The sequence below is a fragment of the Panthera tigris genome, chromosome D4 (genome assembly GCF_018350195.1).
Source record: "Panthera tigris isolate Pti1 chromosome D4, P.tigris_Pti1_mat1.1, whole genome shotgun sequence".
Lineage (NCBI taxonomy): Eukaryota > Metazoa > Chordata > Mammalia > Carnivora > Felidae > Panthera > Panthera tigris.
Window position 1 is genome coordinate 43697066 of NC_056672.1, and position 27870 is coordinate 43724935.

General features: G+C 36.9%; 1 protein-coding gene across 6 annotated transcripts in view; it reads left to right on the forward strand.

Moving 5' to 3' along the window:
• Positions 1-27845, forward strand: part of DENND4C (DENN domain containing 4C) — a 123488-nt gene extending 95643 nt beyond the window's left edge. For 5 of the 6 annotated variants that reach the window (XM_042963464.1, XM_042963466.1, XM_042963465.1 and 2 more), the window contains 11 exons: positions 512-1677; positions 4917-5094; positions 5829-5938; positions 6236-6411; positions 10169-10351; positions 11282-11477; positions 13738-13983; positions 15072-15189; positions 21789-21939; positions 24226-24290; positions 24508-27845. In XM_042963464.1, coding sequence (XP_042819398.1) covers positions 512-1677; positions 4917-5094; positions 5829-5938; positions 6236-6411; positions 10169-10351; positions 11282-11477; positions 13738-13983; positions 15072-15189; positions 21789-21939; positions 24226-24290; positions 24508-24644 — 2726 coding nt within the window. In that variant the 3' untranslated portion in view covers positions 24645-27845. Of the gene's footprint in view, positions 1-511; positions 1678-4916; positions 5095-5828; positions 5939-6235; positions 6412-10168; positions 10352-11281; positions 11478-13737; positions 13984-15071; positions 15190-21788; positions 21940-24225; positions 24291-24507 lie in introns of those variants that run through there. The other variant, XR_006210330.1, reaches the window with a different exon arrangement.
• The last annotated feature ends 25 nt before the right edge of the window (positions 27846-27870 follow it).

Here is a 27870-nt window from a genome sequence, read left to right on the forward strand (position 1 = left end):
GCAGAGAGAGAGGGAGAGAGAGAATCCCAAGCAGACTTCGAACTGTCAGTTTGGAGCCCAACCCAGGGCTCAAACCCATGAACCATGAGATCATTACCTGAGCCAAAATCAACAGTGGGACGCTTAACTGACTGAGCCACCCGGGCTCCCTAGAATATATTTTTTAAATTGAATGTAGAACTCTTAAAATGTAAAATATATTTATAGGTCTGTATTTGTTGACAGGTTTTAGTGAACAATACAGGAATACACAGCATACATTGCATGATTGTTAAATGTGTATATGTATGCATAGAGGATGAAAGGCAGATAATACATTACAATGTTATTTCTGGGAGGCAGGATTGAATGGAGGCCTTTTGTTGTTCTTTTTTTGTGTACTTTCTTTGTACCTTCTAAACTTTCTGAATCTTACTCTATGTGTCGCTTTTCAAAAACCAGAAAAGACACTTTCGTAAAAGTTATATCGGAAAATAGAGTTTCGTTTTTAATATTGTACCTTCCCTTTTAGGTAGTACATCAAATGTGCCATTTTCTACTCAAGATCCAGTTGAAGATGCAGTCTTTGGTGAAGTTACTAATCCCAAGAAGAATGGTGATAGAGGAGATAAAAGGCAAAAGCATTTCCCAGAGAGGAGTTGTAGTTTCAGTTCTGAAAGTCGAGCTGGAATGTTGCTTAAGAAGAGCAGTTTGGATCTGAATTCAAGTGAAGTGGCTATTATGATGGGAGCAGATGCCAAGATTCTCACAGCAGCACTGGCCTGTCCTAAGACTTCTCCACTCCGTGTTGCGAGCACCCACAGCTTTGAGACTGCTAACAGTTGTCATCTAGTTGATACTAGGACTCGTGTGTCTGAAAGCACTTGGGATTCCGAGCACAGATCTTCTTCGGTATTAGAGATGCTTGAAGAGAGCCAAGAGCTCCTGGAACCTGTGATTGAGGACAGTGCAGCGAAAACTACTATGAAAAAGGACGCATGTGACAGTCTCCAGAATGATAGTAATCAGCCCAGAGACTTGAAAGTAGAACCCAAAGATGTAATAAATAAGAGGAGTAGTTTACATGGTGTTGTTAAAGCTGTTGAGAGGGAGGATGTTGAAACTGGACTAGATCCTTTGTCTCTTTTGGCCACTGAATGGACTGGAGTAAAATCTCAAGATTCTGAAGATAAGGTGTCTTCTCCAGTTATTGCACGCAATCTGGCTGATGAAATTGAAAGCTATATGAACCTAAAGAGTCCTTTGGGTAGCAAGTCTGCTAGTATGGAATTACACGGAGAGGGAAGCAGAGAGTCTGGCACCATCACTGCATGTATTCACTCTCTAGAGAGGCGATCAAGCCTACCTTTAGAGCACGGTCCGGCAGCACAGGAAGTTCCTGAAAGTGAAAAGAGCTCTCCTGCAGAATCTAGGTCTAAAGCTTTCACTGGGCGTTTCAAGCAGCAGACTCCCTCTCGCGCTCACAAAGAACGTTCACCTTCTCTATCAGCATTAGTGCGGTCTTCACCACATGGCTCGTTGGGCTCTGTGGTAAACTCTTTGTCAGGACTAAAGCTAGATAATATACTCTCAGGACCCAAGATCGATGTCCTCAAATCTGGCATGAAACAAGCAGCTACGGTAGCCAGTAAGATGTGGGTAGCTGTAGCGTCTGCCTATAGCTACTCAGATGATGAGGTAAGAGTGTTTTATGTGTGTGGTCTATCTGATACTGGCATGTTTCTCATATTTTTTTATATGTAAATTATTATTCAGAGATTGCTGGTAACTTTGGTGTTTAAACTTGAGGCATATGTTACTTCTTCCTTGAAATGACCTGAACCTAAATGTGAGGAAATTAATAATAAAGAAATAGAATATCAGAACTACTTTATAATTCCATAGATCAGTCTGAACTAACACGTTGTTTCTTTGAAAGTACTGATGATTAATACTTAATAATGCCATGTTATGTTTGCATAGCGCTTCACTCTTAAATAACTTTTATCTATGTTAGCTCTTACATATATGTGAAATCACTCTGCAACTTAGCCTACGTATTTCATACTGCATCACAAAAACTGCTAATTCTTTTGAAAATTATTGTAAAGAGAATTAGTCATTAGACCTTTTTATGAAGTAGAAGTGGGGAAATTTTGCTTATTTGTTTTATAGAAAAAATTTAATTAAAATTTCACCTTTGTGTTTACAGAATTATATAGTACTTAGGCACTTTAGTAGAAAAGACAAACATTTATAAGTGTTCACCACTATGTCACAGGTACTCTCATAAGCTATATATCTATTTTGATATTTTTCATAGCAACCCCACACATCGGTACTGTTGGCATCCCTGTTTTATAGATGAGGTATCTGAGAGTTAGAGAGGTTAATTAATTTCTCCAGGTCCACACAACTAGTGAGAGGCAGAACTAGAATTTGAACTCTGGGAGGTTGACTCTAGAGTCCATGCTTTTAAATTACTGTAGTAGCAAAGAAGAAAGCAATATCTTAGAAGGGGTTCCAGTAGGGGGCTGTCCAAAAAGAGCAAAGCAGGTGACATCTAAGTTGGGTTTGGGTGGATAAATTTGAAATTTTGGGTTAGTCAAAGTGATAAGGTGGTACAAGGTGTATCTGAGAGAATAATGTGAAAAAGCATGGAGGCATAAAACATGCATTTTCAAGATAATACACAATCCATCTCAGATTGCTAAAGTTCTAAATAGGAAGCTAGAGACATAGGAAATGAAATTGGACAAATAAGATTTATATACCATTTGAAAGAAAACTTTATTCTATAGGCAAACTATTAATTGACTCAAAAGTACAATACTGAGTACTATAAGACACAGTTGCATTTTATTGCATTTTAAAGAGCTTACAAGGTCAGTGAAGGAAAGGCCAAATAAACTAGCTTCAAAAGTATCTTAACCTTGCTTTGTGTTAAACTAACCAAATGAGCCACTTGAGTTTTGAAATTTTATCTAACAGTGTTAATAATAATAAAACCTTTCTACAGAGTAATTTGACTTGGAATGTGTGACTATAAATTCTAGGTGGTCACAGACCTTAATCTTTCTTTTCTTTTTATTGCTATGGCCCTGGTACTAGAGCCTGACAAAGGCAAATAGGTTATACCTAGTAAATATTTTCAAATGAAGGAATGGATACAAAGTCCATAAAAAATGTTTATAACTTTTATCCAGAATTTAATCTAAGGAAATGATTATGTGTAAAAATAACTCGAAAGAATTCATCAGTGTAACTTATATAAAATTTAAGAGTATTCTGAATATTTAAGCAATAGAGATTTACTAAATGCATAACAGTACATCAGTAAACTGGATTAGGTTTCAGGGGTTTAAATAATGTAGATTTAATGACATTAAAATACATTATATGAGAATAAGGTAAAAAATAATATCCTATTTTGTAAAAATGTATTATATATGCATATTTTAAAATGACTAGAGGGACATACATCAAGATTTTGATTATGCTGTGTAGTGTTGGTAATATAAATGCCTTTTTGTGTGTGTGTGTGTGAGAGAGAGAGAGAGAGAGAGAGAGAGAGAGAACAGGAAAGGGGGAGAGAGTGAGAGGAGAAAAATAAGAATCTCAAGCCGGGCTCCATCTCACAACCATGAGATCATAACTTGAGCCAAAATCAAGAGTCGGACACCTAACTGACGGAGCTACCCAAGCACCCCACTATTAAGTGCTTTTATTTCCCATTTTGCATGTCTGTTTAAGTTTTATATCATTTAACATGGTTTTATAACAAGACACAAGTCTTCTTTAAAGCAAAAATCAAAAAGGAGGGGCTCCTGGGTAGCTTATTTAGTTAAGTGTCTGACTCTTGATTTTAGCTCAGGTCATGATCTTATGATTTGTGGCATTGAGCCCCGCATCGAGCTCTGCACTAACAGCACGGAGACCGCTTGGAATTCTTTCTCTCCTCTCTCTGCCCTTTCCCTGCTCATGCTGTCTCTCTCTCTCTGTGTCTCTCTCTCTCTCTCTCTCTCTCTCTCTCTCAAAATAAATAAACATTTAAAAAAATCAAAAAGGAAACTGCTTATTGAAATGTTTTCTATCTAAAGTGTCAACAGTCACTTGCAGGAGTTCAGAACTACAGTGTTTGGAACTTTATTCATATTTTATGCCTCTAATATTGATGGTTGTTGTCTGAAAATTATATTGACAGATGAAATTCTCACAACAACCATATTTTAAAGGACTCCCCTTATCTGTATTTTTCAGATGATATAATTAAAAGCTGGAGTAGTTAAATAATTTCTGCAAGGTCATATACATAATATATGATGGGGAGCCAAGACCACAGTCTGGCTGACTGACTTTAAAGCCCTACTGTGCTTGTGCTGGGGTGCCCAATTCCAATGGAGACAGTGGGCTCCTGGAGTTACTTCATTTTATGATATTGATTATTTAAAAAAAAAATTTTTTTTAATGTTTTATTTATTTTTGAGACAGGGAGAGACAGAGCATGAACAGGGGACGGTCAGAGAGAGGGAGACACAGAATCCGAAACAGGCTCCAGGCTCTGAGCTGTCAGCACAGAGCCCGACGCGGGGCTTGAACTCACGGACCGAGAGATCATGACCTGAGCCAAAGTCGGCTGCTTAACCGACTGAGCCACCCAGGCGCCCCATATGATATTGATTATTGAGAGACACTTCAACATACACCAGGGGCACAACAAAATCTTAAAGTGTTGTAGGTCATTACTCGAATATCTTAGAGTGTGGAAAGGAAATTCCCAATAATGGTGAGAAGAGTTCATGGTTTTGAAAAATAAGGGGATGATAATTTACGTAAGAATTCCAGGGAAGTTTAATTCCGTAAAGGGTGGAATGAATATATTCTCATTGGAGAAGGTATTATTTATGTATGTGGGGTTTTATTCTTTTCACTTAAAGGAGGAAACTAACAGAGATTACAGCTTCCCCGCTGGCCTCGAAGACCATATTTTGGGGGAGAATATGTCACCTAACACGAGTGTCTCAGGGTTGGTTCCCAGCGAACTTACCCAGAGCAACACAAGCCTTGGCAGTAGCGGCAGCAGTGGAGACGTAGGAAAACTGCAATACTCAACAGGTATGGAAAGGATTGCCGTCTGCGACAAGTTATATGCCTGTACCTTTCCCTGCCGCTATTGCATGCGCAATCAGCCTCATTTGTTGAGATGAGCTGGCGGATTTTTTATATGACCACAGCATACTGTCACTTATTTTATATGATCTCTAAGTAGTATAGTCACCTAAGTTTATTTTTAGTTGTGTTTGTGGAGTATATCATTAGTTCTCAAACTTTAGTGTGTGTCAGAATCACATGGGGGATTAGTTTAAAAATATATACAAATGTCCAAGCTCTAGGCTAAAGCTTTTGAGACTGTATCTGTGGGACGGGGGCCTTAGGAATATATATTTTTAACTAGTGCTGTAGGTAAATAGAATGTATACCAGAGTTTGAGACTCCCTAGGCTATGTCACTGTCATTTCTTAGTACTTAATTATTTTTTTAAGTCTGTTTTTTCCAACGTTCTATTATGAGAAATTTCAAATGTCCTGAATAGTTGAAAGAATCATATAGTGAACAATCATATATAGATTCTCCACCTAGATTTAACTATTGTTAACTTTAGATATATATATATAGATAGATATATATAGATATATATCTATATATATATGTATAGAAATTTTTATACTGAACCATTTGAAAATAAATTGCAGACGTCATCATACTCCCCCTTAAATGCTTTAGTATGCATTTCCAAAGAATAAGGGCATTCTCACACATAGTGTGTTATGACATTTACTTCTCTCTAGGTGAACCTCCATTTCCAAGAAGTGTAAAAGGGCAGGACTTTGAAAAATCAGACCATGGTTCTTCTCAAAACACCAGCATGTCTAGCATCTATCAGAATTGTGCAATGGAGGTAAAAGTTCTGCCTTCTGCGCGTGATAACGTGGCTGTACACATTTTTATTTCAGAATGGTATTTAGCAGAATTCTTTGATGCCATTGTGGGCAGAAGAGTAAATCATTTTGTTGAATTTGCTTCCTGTCTTATGTAAGTAAGGCCATAAACTGGTAGCTTTATCTGTAAAGTGATTGAACTATTCAGTCCAAATTTGATCAGCAAAATAAATAAAATTCTGTGTCCCCAGAGGATGGCCTGTTAAGATGACTTTTTGCTGTGGAGGTTCTCAGTGTTCGCACTTTTCTGCTCTTAGGTTTTGATGTCAAGTTGTTCACAATGCAGAGCTTGTGGAGCGTTAGTTTATGATGAAGAAATTATGGCTGGATGGACGGCAGATGATTCAAATTTGAATACAACCTGTCCATTCTGTAAAAGCAACTTCTTGCCTCTTCTCAATATAGAATTTAAAGACTTGAGAGGCTCTGCAAGGTTAGTATTGTCAAAGCTCCCTTAAGAGGTGAGTGTCCTCCCAGAAGGCATGACTCCCGGGAGAAAAGTGAAATAGTTATGGTACACTCCAGGTGTCCCTTTGCTTTCTCTCCTTCACTTTCAGTATTTGTGTGGAAAATACTAGCACTACAGGAGACTACTTTTCCATTTTATTTAACATATGATTACCAGTAGTAGTTAATTCTTAGAGCTGAACTGTATAGATAATTCAAAACTTTAATATTTATCATTATTTTAAACTTTCTGTCTCAGCTGTCTTACATCTTCTAGAAGAAAAAATGAAGGTGTAGGGGACGGGGTTTTTTTTGACTCTTCTCCTAACGTGTTGCCTCTTTATGGTAGTGCTCTGTGTGGCATGATGGCCGAATTCTAGGCAATAGAAAGACTAGCTGATCTAGTAATTAAGTAACTGGGAGTTTGGTAACTGCTTACCTAAGTAATTGTACTTAATATTCTATTTGTTTTATGGAACAGACGAACTTACCTGACTTTCTACCGTTAGCAGCTTTTAAAAAAATTCTCCAGTTGTACAGGTATTTCTTCTTAGCTTAATTTTTCCTTTTAGCTTCAGGTGTGGAGCTGAGTGGAATCATACTCTAATTCCTGATGCACTTTCATCATTGGTTTGTGCAAGGGCCCTCTTTTATTAGCTCTACCCCCCCCAGCCCCTGCCATTCCCATTCTCATTCCTTTATCCAACAAAGACATTGCCTCTACGGTGTGTGATGTCTCTTTGAATATATATCCTCATGAAATACATTGTTTTGCACAATTATGCATTTTTAACTTACATAATTAGAATAATGTTGAACATATCTATTTTTATTATTAAGTTTAAAATCTGAGTTGCTATATGTACATCTAATTTATTCCTTTTTCTCCTGTAGGACGTTAATATCTCATTTTAGCCATCCAATATCCTGTTGTTGTTTCAGTTGCTTCCAGTATTGTGTTACTATAAATATCACTGCAGTGATGCCGTGCACTGTAAAATATGTCTCTCTCTAAACTTGTGAAGAATAGTAGTCTTAGGAGTGAAGTCATTAGGTTATTTTCATGCATGATTTGAATAAACAGTGGAAGATTGCTTACCACATGACAACACCCCCACTGTTAGTGCCCAAGAATTCTCATTTCTGTATATCCTTACCAGCATATGGTATTATCATTTCTTCTGGTCTTTGTCTTCTAATGAGTATAAAGTGGTATCTTGTTTTTGTTTGAATTTTTCTGAATATTAGTGAGTTTATCTCTTCATATACTTGTGAATTATTCCAGCATTTTCTTTTATTTTTTTTAAAGTTTATTTATTTTGAGAGAGAGCAGCGGGGGGGGGGGGCAGAGAGACAGGGGAGACAGAGGATCCCAAGCAGGTTCCTGCTATCAGTACAGAGCCTGACATGGGGCTCAATCTCACATACAATGAGATCATGACTTGAGCTGAAATCAAGAATCGGATGCTTTACTGACTGAGCCGCCCAGACACTCCTCCAGCATTTTCTGTGAATTACCTGTTTATACCTTGTCCATTTTTATATTAGCTTTCTTTTTCTTGTTGATGTCTGTCTCGAATATTCTTGATATTAATTCCTTAAAATAATGTGTTTTGATGTCATTATCCATTAATTTTCCACCTTATGATTTGTGCTTTTGGAGCCTTGTTTTTGTTTTTTTGTTTTTTAAATGTTTTATTTATTTTTGAGAGAGAGAGAGAGAGAGAGAGAGGGAGAGAGAGACAGAGTACGAGCAGGGGAGGGGCAGAGAGAGAGAGGGAGACAGAATCCACAAAGCAGGCTCCAGGCTGTGAGCTGTCAGCACAGAGCCTGACATGGGGCTTGGACCCGTGAACCACGAGATCATGACCTGAACCGAAGTCGGACGCTTAACCAACTGAACCACCCAGGCGCCCCATTTTGGAGCCTTGTTTTAAAAGTTGTTTGCCATCTGTAGGACATGAAGATTTTCTCTTAAAGTTTCTTTTGTTAGCTGTATATTTTACCTCTGATATTTAGGTCTTTAATCCATCTGGAGTCCACCTTTGTGTTTGTGTATGATGGTAGGGATACAACTTTCTTTTTTCTCCATGTAATGAGCTGGTTTTCCATCCTTTCTTCATTGATAGGTAGAGCACCTTTATCACATTTCAAGTTCCCATGCACACCTCACCCTGGTTCTGTGTGCCCTGTTCTTTTTTGTCAATACTGTTTGTGTCTTGTCTGATTGATAAGGGAAGCTCCCCCTCATGGAGTTTTAATTATTTATTTTGCTTAGAGCAACTTTAGTTTCCCCTCCTCCCCGAAAAAGTCCCAACTGGAGTTTTCACTGGGATTGCAGCATTAGCTATATAGATTTATTTGGGGAAAATGGACGTTTTTAGTGTTATTCTCTTATCTTTGAGCATGGTATGTATATATCTCCATTTTTTTAGATTATCCTTTGTGTCCTTTTAATAGGGTCTTAAATTATTCTCCCTAGTCTTACACTTTTTTGTTGTGTTAATTGTGCTTCTTAAGCTATTGTGTTAAGTACCTTATTTTATATTTTCTAAGTGAGTGTAAAGGAGCATTATTGATTTCCACCCCCAAATATGTCATTATGGAAAATTTCAAACTTGCTGTGAAGTTAAAAGACTTTTTTTTACAGTGACACCCAAATATCCATCTCTGTATTACTATTTTATTGTACTTTCTTTATCAACTGTCTATCCCTCCATCGATCCACCAATTTTTCTTATGTTTTTATTCATTTGAAAGAAGGTGTAGACAGTATTAATACACTTCTCCCCCAAAGACTTGAGCATACATATTAACTAAAGTTCAATATTTGTTTACAGTTTTTTCTTTTGCAATAAAGTTGTATATAAGAAAATCTACAAATTTAAAATGTACCATTTGAAAATTGAATGTGGGGGAACCTGGGTGGCTCAGCTGGTTGAGCATCCGACTTTGGCTCGGGTCATGATCTCGCAGTCCATGAGTTCGAGCCCCACATTGGGCTCACTACTGTCAGCACAGAGCCCGCTTTGGATTCTCTATCCGTGCACCCTCCTCCCACCTCTCTCTCTGTCCCCCTCCTGCACACACTCTTTCTCTCTCTGTCTCCCTCAAAAATAAATAAACATTTAAAAAAATTAAAAAGAAAATTGAATGTATACGTTTGTGCACACCAAACCTTTATCAAATACAGAATATTACTACAGCCTCAGGAAGTTCTCTTAATGTCCCTTGCAAGGCCCAACACTCACCCCATCCCCACCCAGAAAGAGATGGATAGAGATAAGACGAGAAGACGAAAACAAAATAATGAATAAAGGGGGAAAGAAATGACTAGAGACAAAATGGATATTTATGGGGGGAGGATATTATAAACAATTGTAGGTTAATACGTGATAAAATGCCATTGCTGCTCTTTTTCTTCTTTAATTCAGAAAATTAATGAAATATTTTGTTTTCCATCTTCCTTCATAGCTTTCTTTAATGGTTCTCAAATCTGAAAGGATGTTGCATTGAACTGTAATGACTTTGAGACCTTTTTCATTTAAAAAAGTTTATGACAAGAGAGGAAGAGAGAATGGGGGAGGGGGGCTGTGTGTGTGTGTGTGTGTGTTTGAAATAGATGGTACTTCTATGGATTGTAAAATTCCTCAGTGACTCCTTTACCATAAAGTGATTCTAAATACGAAATTTAGAGGATTCTAGGATTTTTAAAGACTTTTTCTGGATTGCTCCCTATTTAGCTTTTTCCTGAAACCAAGCACCTCTGGTGACAGTTTACAAAGTGGCAGCATTCCATTGGCAAGTGAACCTTCAGAGCACAAACCTGTGTCCGCTTCAGCAGAACCTGACTTGATCAACTTTATGGATTTCCCCAAACAAAACCAGACCATAACTGAAGAGACAACCTCTGCAATTGAATCAAGGTACTCTAGGGTACAGAGAGCTCTTCATTATAAATTGGGTACCCTTGTAAAAATCCCATCTTTGAAGACAGCCTTATGTAGGCGTAAGTTCTGGCATTTTATTTATTTAATTTATTTTTAAGTTTTTATTTATTTATTCATTTAAGTAATCTCTACACCCAACTTGGGGCTCAAACTCATGACCCCAAGATCAAGAGCTGCACACTATACTGACTGAGCCAGCTAGGAGCCCCTAAGTTCTGGCATTTAAAAAATTTAATATTAACTTTTATTACAATACATTGTTTAAGTATCTAATAAACAAATGTGATGATCAACCGTTTTTGAAACTATGTTTAATGTTTTACAGTGTCCTTTTACAGAATGAGCTTCTCTGTAGTAAAAAGTATTCAGTACCAGTTTCCAGAGACATACTTTCTTTACTGTGAAATACACCGCTTCCTCTTAAATACTGATTGAATCGGACGTTTATTCAGAGCCTGTTGTTTGCTGAGCATTATGCTAAGCACTAAAAATAAAAAAGTAAGATCTAGTTTCTGCCCTTAGGTGGATCTTGGCCTGGTAGAGGTTAAATACTCATCTGTAATATCTAGTTGGACGCAGGATAATTCTAGGTGATTTTGTTTAATAAAGAGGAAATAATGTTTGAATAAAGCAACTGTGAATGGGCACTTAATCTTTTAAAAAGAATATCTATTGTCTACCCTTTGTCCTCTTCTTCCCATCTGTCACCAGAATTATCCATCCCATCCTGTTCTCCTGACCACTTTTACAGAAATGCCTGAAGAAAATTTAATCTTATAAGGTGGTACTGATTCTTCTCCGATATATTCAGTTAGACTCAGAGTTCACTGTAGAAAATACTCTAGGTATACAAATTGAGATTGTATTACAGCACAAATACAGCATTTCTTCCTCATGTTTTTTAAGTGATGAAATAAAGAAATCCGGTGGAGAAGTCCAAACCATGAAAATTTCATCTGTGCCTAATAGTTTATCAAAGCGAAATGTATCTTTGACGCGAAGTCACAGTGTTGGGGGTCCCTTGCAAAATATTGACTTTTCCCAGCGACCGTTTCATGGCATTTCAACAGTCAGTCTTCCCAACAGTCTGCAGGAAGTTGTGGTAGGTAACAACATCATAATTATCTGTGTGTTCATGAAAGTATTTATTAGAATAGCACATAATCCATCTTTAGTAGCTTTTCTTTAACCATGAGTGATAAGATAAAGAGACTAAGAACTTTTTATTTTTTGATTGATTGACTTTTATTTATTTAAATTTTTATTTATTTTGAGAGAGAGAGAGAGAATGAGAGAAATGGGCGGGGGAGGTTGCGGGCAGAGAGCGAAAGAAAGAATCCCAAGCAGGCTCTGTGCAGAGCTGCATGCCAGGCTCAATCTCACGAACTGTGAGACCATGACCTGAACCAAAACCAAGAGTCAGATGCTCAACTGACTGAACCACCCAGGTGCCCCTAGACTAACAGGTTTTTAAGATTTCAAGTACATTCAAAAATAAAAGGAGTATACGGAGTCCCTTTGACCCATCATCTGGCTTCAGTAATTTTCAACTTATGGCCATTCTTCTTTTATGTATATCCTTATTCACTTCTTTCCTAGATTATTCTGAAATAAATTTCAAATATCATATATTCCATTTGTAAATATTTCAGTATGTAGTTCCTAAGAGATAAGGACTCTGAAAAATACAATGCCACTATACAACCAAAAAAATCAAATTATTCAATCTCTATTCAAATTTCTATTTTAAAAATGTGAAGTATGTGTGTCTTCTGTAGTTTGAAGAATGAGGATCAAATAACATCTATGCATTACCAATTGGTTGATCTGTTATTTAGTCATTTTACATCTGTAGACCCTCTTTTTTAGCCTTGCAACTGTATTTGTTGATTATGACGCTATAAATTGGTAATTATATCTAGAAGCTTGATCACATTCAGGTTTTTGTTTGGTTGTTTATTTTTGTAAGACAATTGCAGTGGTAGAATGTCCCTCAATAGAAGACATGAACTTTCTTTGTGATGCTAGTAGCGATTAATGCCTCATTGCCTACCTCAGATTATTCATTTCCAGCTTTCAAGGCTGGTAGTCTAATTGTCTTTATATATGTTGGATACATCTGTAAAGAGAAACATCCTCCATGTTTTCTGTTTGCTTTTCCAAAAATGCAGTTTATTTTGGAAAGGTGGGACAAATATTTTTCCTTTTACTTAACCAGTTTTCAAAATAACAGGTTGGATTCCTAGCATCCTCTAAGGTGATGAATTAATTTGGAGGAATAGAGTATCATTATGAGCTCACTAATTTAAATAGGTTTACATCCATTGCTGTTGTTATCCTTATTAATATATCATCCATCTTTGATCAGCTAGAAGCCTCTACAGGTTGGTGTTTTAGTTCTTTTGACACATCTCTAGCAGCCTTTTTCTAATTTTTTTACAAAGCTTCTTTGCTTTCTTATATGACAAGATGTTTCATGCTCATGTTAATATTTCTTTCTCTAGACCTAAAATCAGCCATTTCTCTAAGAAGCTGTGGTTCATTTTTGAGGAAATGGTATTTGGAGACCACAGCCTGGGCACTAGGGGTACCCATTAATGAGTTGGTCATAAGCATTTTATTCTGATTATAATATGCACAACTTAGAAAGACTGAATTGGCATCGTTTTCCTTTGTTTGTAAGACTGCTCTTTAGCTGTTGCAATCAAATGTGAAAGCACATTAGATATAATTCTAAAAGGAGTCATCAAATAATATTAACACAAAAATTGCCCCATCTATTTAGATTGTAGGAAGAAGATAGAGTCAACTTTTTTTTTTTTTGGAATAATCATAAATATCTGAAATGTAGTATTTCTTTCTGTTTTGTTTTTGAGAGAGAGCATGTGTGTGCAAGAACACACACTAGCAGGAGAGCAGCAGAGGGAAAGAGAGAATCCCAAGCAGGCTCCATGCTCAACACAGAGCCTGATGCAGAGCTCAGTCTCACAACTATGAAAACCATGACCTGAACTTAAATCAAGAATCGGATGCTTAACCGACTGAGCCACCCAGGCATCCCTGAAATGTAGTATTTTTTTTGTAAAAGTTGAAAAGGAAAAAAAAATCAATCTGATAGAGAAACTCTGTATGTTTAGGGTCTGTCTCTGGATTATTTTCTTTTGTAATCATTTAACGTAAGGGCATTTATGATTAAGTACTTTCTTTTCTTTTTTTAGGTTTTCATTAGCGTATACTGCATGTAGCAATGGTTCTGAAATAACTGATTTTGAAAGGATAGAGCATAATCTCCTTGAGAAGTACTCTTAAACATACACAGAATAGATAATATTCACTTCTTTCTGTATTTTTATTTTTTAAAGGATCCTTTAGGAAAAAGACCCAATCCTCCCCCTGTTTCTGTGCCCTACTTGAGTCCTCTAGTGCTTCGTAAAGAACTTGAATCTTTGCTAGAAAATGAAGGTGATCAAGTGATTCACACATCCTCTTTCATCAATAAACATCCAATCATTTTCTGGAACCTCGTTTGGTATTTCAGACGTTTGGACCTTCCTAGTAACTTGCCAGGACTTATCCTCACATCTGAACATTGTAATGGAGGTGTACAGGTAGGGTACCAACTTCTATACTTGTACTATGTTGGTGTTGGTTAGAATGAGGCTTAACTTCAGAGTAACAAGTGTACAACAACAGTGCCTTAACGAGATGTACATTATTTCTCTCTCACATCAAAGTTTGGGAAGGTGGTCCTGGGATGATGTAGTCTTAGGGACCTGAGATCCTTCTGTCTTTTTGGTCAGCTGTGTATAACCTCCATTTCCAAGTTCTATACCTGGTCCAGGATGGCCTCTCTATTTCTAGCCATCATGTCCATATTCCAGCCAGCAGTAAGGATAAAAATGAATGGAGAAGAATGTGTCTTCTTTCTGTAGGGATGGTTCCTGGAGTTGTACATAACATTTCTCTATGTATCTGTTTGGCCTAAACTTAGTTATATGGTCATACCTAGTTTGCAAGGGTGGCTAGAAAAGGTAGCTTTTATTCTGAACTATCATATCACCAGTTGACCTTCTCACAACAACTTTATTTTAAAGGACTCCTCTTATGCATGTTTTTCAGATGATATAATTAAAAGTTGGAGAAGTTAAGTAATTTCCACAAGGTCACACACCTGCTACGTGACGGGGAGCCAAGACCACAGTCTGGCTGTCTGACTTTAAAGCCCTTACTGTACTTGGGCTGGGGTGCCCGATTCCATTGGAGATAGTGGGCTCCTAGAGTTCCTTCATTTATAATATTGATTAGAGACACCCCAACACACACCAGGGGCACAGGAAAATATTTTCTTAAAGTATTACACTCTATTTTGACTCATTTATTTTAAGTAACAGCACAAGATAGTAGAAACTGTTGTACTTTCTCTACCTTAAAATTTGTTCTAATGGTGACTAATCTTTCATGTGGCCACTGTGCCAATTACCAAGTTGTCTTTGCAATCTGTGGAAGTAGGAATGAAAAGTCTGCACCTCAGAAAGTAGGAATATGTATCAATACAAATAAAAATCAAAATTTTTTGCTTAGAATTTTAGGTCCACAGTTTCAAAAGAACGCTTTTATTTTATATAACCAAGATTTGCTAGATCCACTGGTAATTATTATGCTTAGAGTACTAATACTTTCTATTGATCTCTTTTAGCTTCCTCTGTCATCTCTGTCCCAGGATAGCAAACTTGTGTATATTCAGCTATTATGGGATAATATCAACCTTCATCAGGAACCAGGAGAACCTTTGTATGTCTCATGGAGGAATTTTAGTAAGTAAATTAGAATTAAAGACATAAAAGACTCAAACTGGAAATAACCCATGTATCTTTTCATAGGTGAATAAATAAACAAATTGTGGTACAATCCATACAGTAAAATACTATTTAACAATAACGAAGAATAATGGGTGCCTGGGTGGATCAGTCGTTTAAGCGTCCGACTTCAGCTCAGGTCATGATCTTGCAGTCCATGAGTTTGAGCCCCACGTTAGGCTCTGTACTGACAGCTCAAAGCCTGGAGCCTGCTTCAGATTCTGTGTCTCCCTCTCTCCCATTCATGCGGTGTCCCTGTCAAAAATAAAAATAAACATTAAAAAATTTTAAAAACAATAAAGAAGAATAGACTACTGAGGTAAAAAATTGAGATGAGAGAAACAAATTATTCTGCTTTACTTTAAAATTTTTCATATGTTTTTATTATTTCTTTCAAAAATCTTGCCGCTTTAGATCAAATTGATTTGCGCTTGTACTGACCCATTTAACTGCATCAGGGAGTTGAAGAGTGTTTTGTGATTTTTCTGTCAAATGCCAATTGGTTAGGTATTTGGAGAGTAAATTCTTTTTTTTTTTTTTTTTTTTTTTAAATTTATTTTGAGAGAGTGAATGAGCAAGTGCATGTGTGAGTAGGGGAGGGGCAGAGAGAGAGGGAGAGAGAGAATCCCAAGCAGGTTCTGCACTGTGAGCGTGGAGCCTGACACCAGGCTCAAACTCACAAACTGTGAGATCATAACCTGAGCTGAAATCAAGAGTTGAATCCTTAACCTACTGAGCCACCAAGGTGCCCTGGAGAGTAAATTCTATATAGTTTAAGAGTAATTTGGATGTGTTGGTATAAGATCATAATTTTAATTACATGGATACTAACCTCAAAGATTCTGGTTTCATTTTCAGTCTTTTGTATTTAGAACATATTTTTACAGAGCATTTAAAACAGTGTATCATTCACTGTTCCATAGTCCTTTAAGTCAATAAGACGACACAACCCAGGAGATGAATGAACAAATGACATCAGTAGGCAGTTCATGGAAGAAACATTACATAGTTTATATTAGTTTGCCAGGGCTACTATAACAATACCACAGACTGGGTGGCTTCAGCAACAGAAATTCATTCCTCACAGTCTGGAACTGGTGTGAGCAAGGTTGGTTTCTCCCAGGGCCTCCCTCCTTGGATTGCAGTTGGCCTTTTCTCTGTGTACATGTGCATCCCCCTGGCGTCTTTTTCTCTGCTTATGAGGACACCAGTTATGTTGGATTAGGTTCCCACCCTATGACCTCATTTAACCTTAATTACCTCTTTAAACACCCTATCTTCAGGGGCGCCTGGGTGGCTTGGTCGGTTAAGCGTCCGACTTCGGCTCAGGTCATGATCTCACGGTCCGTGGGTTCGAGCCCCACGTCGGGCTCTGTGCTGACAGCTCAGAGCCTGGAGCCTGTTTCAGATTCTGTGTCTCCCTCTCTCTCTGCTCCTCCCCTGTTCATGCTCTGTCTCTCTCTGTCTCAAAAATAAATAAACGTTAAAAAAAAAAAAAAAAAAAAAGACCCTATCTTCAAATATAGCCACATTGGGGGTTAGAGCTTCAAACATATGAATTTTGAGGAGATATAATTCAGTTCCTAACACAAATATGAAAAAATGCTCAAGCTCTTTATTTAATGAAATATCAAGTTCTTTTGTTAAAAAAGGAAAAATACAAACTTAGTTACATCAGGATGGCAAAAGATCTTAATAATTAAAATCCAGTCTTTTTGAGGATATGAAGGAAAAGAACACTTTGATACACTGTTAGAAGTGCAAATGATATACTTCTGGAGAACAATGTGGACTATATTATCCATATTTAATATGTGGATATCCTTAAACTCAGCAATCACAGTAAGACAGCTCTGTTCTATAGAAAGCATATGCAAAGCTTTCTGTACAGTGATGCTTACTGTATGAATATTTGTTTTAAAAACTTCACATAAATACCTAACAGGAGAATTGAGATAAATCCATACTATGAAATGTTGGCAGCCAAGAAAAAGTATAAGGGTCATTTGCATACAGGTGTCTGAAAGGATGGATGCCCATCATATATTGAGTGAAAAAGGGCAGGTTTCAGAACACTATATGATCTTCTTTCTTTTTTTTCTTTAGAAAAATCAACCCCAAAATATATATCTGTGTTTTGAATATATGCAAGTAAAAAGGTCTAAAACTACTAACAGTGGCTCCTTGGAAGAGAAAGGGAACAGTTCACTTTTAATCTTTTATTAGATTGTCCTTTTCAAAAACTCTATTAATATTTTGCTATTTGGATTGTTTCCCTTGAAAATGCTAGTCATAAAATTATAGTTAAGTACATTATAAGCTGTTTTTGTCATTTTTGTTGTTGTGGTTTCAGTTCAGATATTTTTATGTTTTTTTTAAATAGCCAAGTAGCCTTGAAATTTCATGTTAGAAAATGATAGCGTTGCTATTTCTTTAGTTATTTCCCACCTCTCTTGAAATGCACAAGTGTTTCAAAATATTCTATAATTTATGATGAGAATAAAATTTAGCATTTTCAAGAATGGCCTTATTTCTCAAGAATGCCTTGATTGGCTGCTTTAAATGAAGAATTGGCATGTAAATGACATTAAAAGAGAACAATTAAGTGGGTGATGACTTTTTTTTTTTTTTAATTTTTTTTAAACATTTATTTATTTTTGAGACAGAGAGAGAGCGAGCACATGAACAGGGGAGAGTCAGAGAAAGAGGGAGACACAGAATCTGAAACAGGCTCCAGGTTCTGAGCTGTCAGCACAGAGCCTGACGCGGGGCTCGAACCAACAGACCGTGAGATCATGACCTGAGCCGAAGTCGGACACTTAACTGACTGAGCCACCCAGGCGCCCCAAAGTGGGTGATGACTTTTAGAATGGTACAACTTCTCAATGACTTCTGGAAGAGGATTTTCAGAGACCCGCTTCCTAGCAAAACAACCATAATTGGTGAAAATTATTAAAGAAAAAGGAGGGAAGATGGCAGAGTAGACGGATCTTGAGTTTACTTTGTCCCACAGACAAATTGAAGCAACAGCTACATCTGTTGAACTAATTGAAAATGACCTGGAGACTGGTGAAACAGATCTTCCAAAGCTAGTTGTAGAGAGAAGTCCATATCAAAAAGGGGCAGCAGGGCAGTCGGGAACCATACTTCCAGTACAACTAACTACAAGTGGGAGGAGCATCATAAGCATGGGGGAGGAAGGAGGGGATCGGACCCCATACTAGGTACCTGCACTGAGAAGCAAAGTCCCCATAACTTCTGGCTTTGAAAATCAGCAGCACTTAACTCCAGGAGAGCCAGAGGATGATAGGAAGCTGAGTCCCCACCTTTAAAGAGCCAGCATGCTAAGTAACTTGCTGGGGACACAGCAAAGCAGCAGCAGTTTGAAAAGTGCCTGGGGTATATGTGAAGGAGATTTGTTGACTAATTTTAGGACATGTACCAAAGGGGCAGAGATCTATAGACTTCTCTGGGAACAAAAGTGCTGGCAGGCACTGTTTTTCTTCTCCTCCCCTAGCCTAGATAGCTGGACACTTGGGGGAGCCAATATTAACACTCTCCATGTACCCCATGGTAGTCACAAATCAAACACCTATAATATAAAAAAAAAATAAAGAGAAAGGAATCTAAGCATAAAAACTAAAGAAAACCCTCAAACCACAAGGAAGAGAGCCAGAAAAGAAGAAAGGAATAGAGAATTATGAAAACAACCAGAAAACAATTAAAATGGCAGTTAAGTACATACCTGTCAATAATGACTTTAAATGTAAATGGACTAAACGCCCTAATCAAAAGGAGAGGATGACAGAATGGATAAAAAAAAAAAGAGAGAGAGAGACCCATCTCTTTGCTGCCTACAAGAGACTTATTTTAGACCTAAAGATAAACAGAGAATGAAAGTGAAGGGCTGGAAAAAGATACGTGTGCAAATGGAAACAAACAAAACAAACAAAAGCAAATAGGGTAGCAATACTTATGTTAGACAAAAAAATAATACTCTGGTTTCTCTTCAGATTGTATAAATCTTTCGCCTTTTACCTCTATCAGACAGAAAATAGACATTAAAACAAAAGAGTGTGGAAAGAGACAAAGAAAAGCATTATATAATGATAAAGGGATCAATCCAACAATAGGCTAAAACAGACCTAAAGAATAGTCTAAGACCTAAAGAATAGTCTTTCCAACAAATGGTGCTGGGACCACTGGAGCAACATGCAAAACAAAAAAAAAGGCAAAGATGGATCACTTCCTCAAATTATACATAAAAATGAACTCAAAATGGATTATAGATCTAAATGTAAGAGCTAAAACTGTAGAAGTCTTAGAATAGGAGTAAATATTCATGACCTTGTAGAACACAGGCCTTTTTAGATATACCACCACCAAAAGCACAAGTGAGAAAAGGGAAAGTAGATTAAGTAGACAATTAAAATAAAGAACTTCTGTGCTGAAAAATAAACCATCAAAAATGTCAGCCCATGGACTAGGGGAAAGATATGTACAAATAATACACCTTAAAAAGGATTTAAAGTCAAAACATACAAAGAACTCTTACAACTCAACAATAAAAAAACAACCCACTTTAAAACTGGGCAAAGGATCTGTCTTAGTCCATTCTGGCTACTGTAACAAAATACCAAAGACTGGGTGGCTTATAAACAATAGAAATGTATTTCTCACAGTTCTGTGGGTCCAAGATCAGGGTGCCAACACAGTTCAGGGCCCTCTTCCAGGTTGCAGATTTCTCATTAGATCCTTTCATATGAGGGAACTCTGGTACCGCCCCCCCCACTAAATTTTATAGGCACTAATCCAGTCATGAGGGCTCTGCCCTCATGACCTAATTGCCTCCCAAAGGCCTCACCTCCTAATGCCATTACATTTGATATGAGGTCTTTCAACATAAGAATTTTGGGGAGACACATTCAGACCATAGTAGGATCTGAATAGACAGTTCTTCAGAGATGTTATACAAATGGCCAAAAGCAAATGAAAAGATGTTAGATATCATTAGACCTCAAGGACATGCAAACCAAAACCACAAAGAGAGACACTTCCCACTCAGTAGGTAGGCCATAATCTAAAGGATCAGACACTAACAAGTGTTGGTGTTAGTGAGGATATAGAGAAATTGGAACCCTTATACACTGCTGAGTGGAATAAAGAATAGTGGAGCTACTTTGGAAAACAGTTTCGCAGGTCCTCAAAATAGTAGAGTATTCATAAGACACAGCAGTTGCACTCTTGAGTATATACCAAGAAATGAAAACATACCTATGTATAAAAATTTGTGCACTGTGCTTAGCATTTTCTTAATAGCCAAATAATGGAAACCACCTAAATGTCCATCCACTGATAAATGGATAAAATATGGCCTATCCATACAGTGGAATATTATTTAAAAATAAAAGTATTATTTTTAGGGCTGAGGGGTTTGGGAGATAGAGGAGGGACTGCTAATAGGAGATTTCTTTGGGGATGATAATATGATGATTGTACAGCTTAATGTACTGAAAACCACTGAATTGTACACTTTAAATGGGTGTATTGAATGGTTTGGGAATTATATCTCGAAGTGTTAATTAAACTAAATGAGAAACAGTGAAGTTGCAGATTATATTTGGGTTAGGTTCTAAAATCACAGCATAGCATAAAAATCAAATATATTCAAAGGTCATCATGTGGCAGGTAGAAGAGCTAGAATCAGAGCCCGTAAGAGCCAGTATTTCCCCTTGTAATAGAGAGCTTTGCTGTTTCTTTGTTTGAACACAAATGAAGTACTACTAGTTACCTTTACTAAGGGGCTGTGTTGTACGAAAAATACAACAGCTGGTTTTATGATGGATTCTCAATGAGACTGACTAGGGAGCTACTGGATACATATTCCCATCTCAACTCACATGGGTATAAATAAAATTGTACGGCTGCTGGAATTACCTGCAGTATTAGTTTTCCTTTTATTCTGGGCCAAGCACACTTCATTGATTTTGTATACTTTGAATGTCAGCATGATTGAATTCCAGTACAGTACTGAAGCACTTTTATAATCTATGAAATCTGTATAAATGTTTGTTCTTAATAATTCTAGAATTGCCTTTGTATCAATTAGGATTATACTCGGCTATATTTAATGGCAAATAACAGAAGTTTAAACAGGTAAAGATTATTCTCTCCCATAGAGAAGTTATGAAGTGGACACTCCAGGACTGATAGGCAACTCCTCTGTCATCAGGGACCAAGGCTCCTTGTGTTGTGTCTTACTTGTGTCTTGCGTTTCCATCAGTTAAGGTTGCTCTGTGGTTATAAGATTGCTGCTGGAGTACAAACTATCACATCCCAGCCTGAAGCAGGAACCCCTGTGTTCAGAGAAAAGGCAAAGGGACAAGCCTTTCCTATCTGAAGAAAGCAGGAAAAACATTTTGTAGCTGGTCACATTGACACAGAAGTTTACTCTTAAGGGGGAGGCGGTGTTGAATAGAAAACTAGAAAATGCTACAGTTCTGGAAAAAAAGTCTTTTAAAAGTAATTATTCTTACTTCCTGTGTTCTTCTTATTAGATTCTGAAAAGAAATTGTCTCTCCTGTCAGAGGAACAAGAAGCAACAAGCACTTTAGTAGAAACCATCAGGCAGAGTATTCAACATAATGATGTTCTGAAACCCATCAACCTACTTTCACAGCTAATAAAGCCAGACATGAAAAGACAAAGGTAATAATCATTTTTGCTTCTTGCCACTCAATTTCATGTTTAAGTATTATTTAAAACATATCTCTAATTGTAAAAGAAGCATACCTGTTTTGAAAAGTGCTACCCAGAGTTTCCTTTCATACCTGAGCAAACCTAACAAAAGTTCTGGTATAGAGGAATAGATTAAATTTTAGGAGGTGATTCATGAATGTCTAAACTGTACTGCGTCTTTGGGAACCACTGCTGTTATTCACTGGAAAGCTTCAATGAATTTGTTAACAGTGATGTTATTATACATGTATACTGCTTGTTCAGGCCCTGTCAACCTGCGCATCTTATATTTTATTTTCTTGTGGGATAGTTAAAAAAAAAAAAAAAAAAACCTATTTAGGAATAGAAACAATTTAGGAACGTGATGGAAACAGTGAATTAAAAAGGATAAGGGGCTTTCCTGCTTCTGCTAACATGCTTAGATCAGTACTCACTCCAGCCTCTACATAAGTAAATTTTGCAGTGGAAACTTCAGAAAAGTGGCATCATAAATTCTACCAATCATTAACAGTTTCCAGGTACTCTACAAGTTTCTTTGGTTGTGGCATCTTTGAAGATAACTTCAGAAGTGATAGAGCATGAATTGATTATGAAAATGATGGGTCCTTTTGTAATCTCAACAGGTGAGATAGAGATGACCTTCACAGTCTAAAGAGCAGCTAGTTTCAAGCATCTGTAGTTTAAGGGCAGGGAAGGAAAATTAGAAATGACAGGTTATGGCTTCTGAACCTTTTAAACAAAGCTATATGATGAAGCTTTATCAGAGTCAACATTACTCTGCAATTTTTTTCTATGTTAAAATATTCAGGAATCACTTCATTTCTTAAGTTTTCCTTCATTTTTAAGGTTTGGCTTTTGACAGTATTATGTTCACAGACCAAATAAATATGGTTCATCCTTTATTGGTAGGTTAAATAGTAAAGAGACCACACCACCTTTCACACTGTGTCCAAGGGTTTTGGACCTCGAACTTACTTAAAAATTAACATTACTTTGTCAAGTGGCAAAAGATGAGAGAAGACCCTGCTTTTGCAAATTTTAATTGGAAAGTAGAGTTAAATTGACCCCTTGAATGACCCCCCCCATGGAATTGATAATCTGTGTATAATTTTGGACTACCCCAAAACTTAATAGCCTACTCTTGACCAGACACCTTACCTATAGCGTAAACAGTTAACACATTTTGTATGTTGTGTTATATACTGTGTTTCTACAATAAAGTTACTAAAGAAAATGTTACTAAAAAATTATAAGGGAAATACCTTTATAGGACTCTGCTGTATTGAAAAGCAAAACAAAAACAGTGGGGGGGGGGGGGTGCCTGAGTGGCTCAGTCTGTTAAGTATCTGACTTCAGCTCAGGTTGTGATCTCACAGTTCACAAGTTTGAGCCCCATATCCAGCTCTGTGCTGACAGCTCAGAGCCTGGAGCCTGCTTTGTTTGGATTCTGTCTCCCCCTCTCTCTCTCCCTCAAAAATAAACATTAAAAAAAAAAAGTGTAGGTGGACCCATGGAACTCAAACCCATATTGTTCAAGGGTGAAACTGTGTATTGTTAAAATGTTAATAATGAAGGTAAGCCATTTAAAAGTTTTTGGTGTGAAGCCTTATGCCCATAACTTTTTAATTTGAAATAGAAATTCAGTGTTGCAAAGGGTGACATAACTGTGGAGTGATATCAAAACCAGTGGATACATTGCTGTTAACTATAGAGCTTGGGGAGCCTGGGTGGCTCAGTTGGTTGGGCGTCCGACTTCGGCTCAGGTCACGATCTCGCGGTCCGCAGGTTCGAGCCCCGCATCGGGCTCTGGGCTGATGGCTCAGAGCCTGGAGCCTGCTTCCGATTCTGTGTTTCCCTCTCTCTCTGCCCCTCCCCCGTTCATGCTGTCTCTCTGTCTGAAAAATAAACGTTAAAAAAAACAAAAACAAAAACTATAGAGCTTAATCATTGCTCACCATTTTAAAAAACCGCCATGAGGGGCGCCTGAGTGGCTTGGTCGGTTAAGCGTCCGACTTCGGCTCAGGTCACGATCTCACGGTCCGTGAGTTCGAGCCCCGCATCGGGCTCTGTGCTGACAGCTCAGAGCCTGGAGCCTGTTTCAGATTCTGTGTCTCCCTCTCTCTCTGCCCCTCCCCTGTTCATGCTCTGTCTCTGTCTCAAAAATAAATAAACGTTAAAAAAAAAAAAAAATTTTAAAAAACCGCCGTGTGTTTCTATGTTCTTTGCCCATTAACTTTAAAAATACTTGTTTTATAGGAGTTTATACCGAGAAATCCTCTTCTTATCATTAGTGTCTCTTGGAAGAGAGAATATTGATATTGGTAAGTTGGTTAATGATTACTAAAGCAGGTTTTTTCATTCTCTTAAGTAATTTACACAATTGCAATTGGTATGGGTAAATACTCCTCTAAGTTTTGAAAAGATTTCTACTTTTAAATACGCAGTTTATATATGTACTTGACTTTACTTGACTACCATTTTTCTATTTATGGCTTTTGTTTCACAAATTACAACTCCATTTTTGAAAATGTCTTTCAGAGGCTTTTGACAATGAATATGGACTTGCATACAATAATTTGTCTTCAGAGATTCTTGAGAAGTTACAGAAAATTGATGCTCCGCCAAGTATCAGTGTGGAATGGTGCAGGAAGTGTTTTGGAGCTCCTCTCATTTAAGTAAGAGGTTCACTAGATTTTTTGATGCACAAAGCTTGAGGGTAAATAGATTCAGTTGGCAAACATGTAAGGTTTGTTCCAAATGCTAACGATTGATGAAAGTGAAATGAAGTTAACTCTTGGGACAGTATATAATGAAATGTAGCTTATACTGAATCCTCTTGCAACATAAAAATGCTATTAAAATGTCCCAGGGTTCATGTCTGAAGGTTTGCAACTTCTAAATGGTTTTATCTGCCTCCGCTTGAAAACTGTTTTTTGGATTTCTCAGTGTATGTAGGTTGATGAGAAATATTAATTCTTGGCATTTTGTTTATATTTGAAGCTATTGGGTTTGGGGCATAGTAGTTTAATGTAAACTTGCCTAACCCCCAAACAAATGAAATCTCAATTATAAGAGCAACTATTTGTGTATGTGTGTATATGTGTGGCTGTGTAGGTATTTGTATGTACAGCCATATTATATTTATTAAAATTCTTAGACTGCATGTTGCAATACAGTTCTCTGAAAGGGGTCTGCAGCTATTAAATGACTACTACTAAACTCCTCTGTAGTCATTAATCAAAATTACCTTAAAGTCTGATGACAACCGCCTTGCCTCTATTTCTTCATATTATGTATTTTCTTCCTTAATGGATTATCTTGAATATCCACATTACTTTTCATCCTCTTCCCAATACCATTAATTTGCAACAGCTTTAAGATTGGAATAAATGAGCCAATCATGTAGTTTAAATGAAATTAAATCAGCCTCATAATTTACAAAATTGGAATAGGTTTAAAATGTTCCTCTTTATTCTTTGGACCTGAAATTGTTCAGGTACATGAATTGTTGCTATTGGTCACTTTTAAAAACCTGTGGGATAAACTTGCACTGCACACAGAAATTTTATTCTTGTATAATAGATTTCTATGCTTATTATTTGTGCATTTGTAAATAGTTTTTTTTAGGATTGATCAATAAGTCTTAAAACATTAAAGCTTATTAGGCTTGTTGCCAGTAGGTTCAAGAAAATCATGACCTCACATGCCTGACATTTATCATGCCCTTCATTAAAAATGTCCCTTAGGAATAGTAATGTTTGCCTTAACTCTGCATGGTTGAAAAAGCCAATGGTTGATATGTGTGCTTTTATAGTAATTATGCGGATGACTAGATCAACTGATTAAAAAATTATTTCCATTACATATCTCCCACCTGGTGTAATCTTTAAGAACTTGTTACTATACCAGTCTTCCAACATTTCAGGGTTAATCTGACCTATGCAGATTTCATTTCAATTTATTGTGAAAGTGCTAAGTGAAAGAACTTGTCAGAAATTATGCACAACTCTCATTACCTTAAAGTGGATTGTTTGCACTGTCTCAGAGTATGTATTTTTGCAATTTAACACTGCCCCATCAAGTTTGGAATTACCTTGCAAATAAAAACCCCAGGTTGAATAAAATGAAAAATTCTTAAGCTTGCTGTGCTGTTCCGTCACATCTTCAAAGCTCCTGAAATGTGGACAATTCTAACCCTTTTGACTTTTAGAATCCAGTACTGTTTAAGCCTTAACTTGAACTAAATTACCCCCAAAGCACTTACTAAGAAGTGTAATGAACATCTCCTTACACATTTAAGATTTGGCCGTATTTGTACCAAAGTATGCATTTTCTAGTAACTGTCTGTAACATTCTAAATGACTCATCCATTTTACATTGGAAACCTTAGCCTGCTGCTGTCAAGAAATAGGGATCAATTTATTAAAAGCACATAAAGGCCTTTTCTAGCACCTACCATAGAAAGTGGACCACTACAAACTGCAAAGGAAAACCAAACAGCCAGATATACAATTATTATCCATAGATTTAGAGATGTTTACAATGAGTTGTAGCAATGTATAAAACTTAAAAGCCTGAGAACTTCTGCAAATAATCTTTCAAATTAGTGCCGATTGTTTTTTTAACATTACCTAAATGCTAAACCTTTAACATATGGAGTGGACAGTCTGATACAACTTTAGCTGCATTTTGTAGGTTAATTATAGCAACCCGCTTTGTTAGGGTTAACTGTGTTCAGTAAGCAGAATATAAGCATAAGTCTCTTAATACTGGGATATTCAGTTGTTGCTCTTTTCATTTTTGGTGCAAACTAGAAATGCAGGATACAACATTCTTAATGTTGAAATATTCTCCAACATCCTCTTTTAAAAAGTAGTTCTCAATCTTAAATCTGCTGGGATTAATGAGCTAGAATAGTCTAACCCAAGTATTATCTGTCCACTTTAGTGACTGTACTCCTTAATATGAGAAAGCAGGGTGATGGTTCTCATGTTTCATACATTGGAATCAACCAAGTACTGGTTAATACAAACTCTGGGCTGTATACCAGACTTGACTTCTGGCCTTTATGTGACCCCCCCCCCCCATGACTGCAGTGTTACTCCTTTTTGGTTTGGGTCATTTTAAAATGCTTCATTTTCCTTTTCTGCCTTTTTAGTTTGACTTCAATTTACAAAATATCAATTGCCAATCAAGACTTCCCCTTTTATGTAACATTTTAGTACCTTGTATGAAGAGCAATGGAGATCTCACTTTTGCCTAAGAATCTTCTATCTGGTCCAGTCTAGGGGATGGCATTACTGGTATTAGCCTGAAACTTGCAAGTAATGTAGAATCTCGGGCCCCAAACTTCTGAATCACTGCACATTTTGTGAAGCACTGCTCCTCTGTTAAAAGCAGTTTGAAAATTTTACTTACCTGTGGTTAAAAAAAAATGTATAATCCAGCAAATAAGGAACTCCTGTTCTTCACCCTTAAAGCCTAACGTGCCTTTTAATGATCCTTCTAGTCTGTAAAAGGTTGGTTCTAACTGCAATTACTACAGAAACTAGACAGGCTACATTAGAAAAAGCATGCTTTCTCTTTGTGCATCTTTCATTGATGCAAGGAATGTTTCTTAAAGGCACACTGAAACCATAAAAAGGATGAATATAACAATTCACTAGAGGTGAAAAGCTTTTTGTTAATACAACTTGCACTGGTTTTAAAAGCTTTGTGAACTGTTTTAAAATGGTATCCGTTAACTATGCTTTTAACAAGGTATCTTTTTTTTTACTTACGTATGACAAATGTCCATCTTCATAAGGGCACTTTTCATGTATTATGTATAGATCTTTAAAACTGTATTCTTCAAAATAAAGTATACAAAAGATTAATAGTCTGTCCTTTATTTCCCCCAAG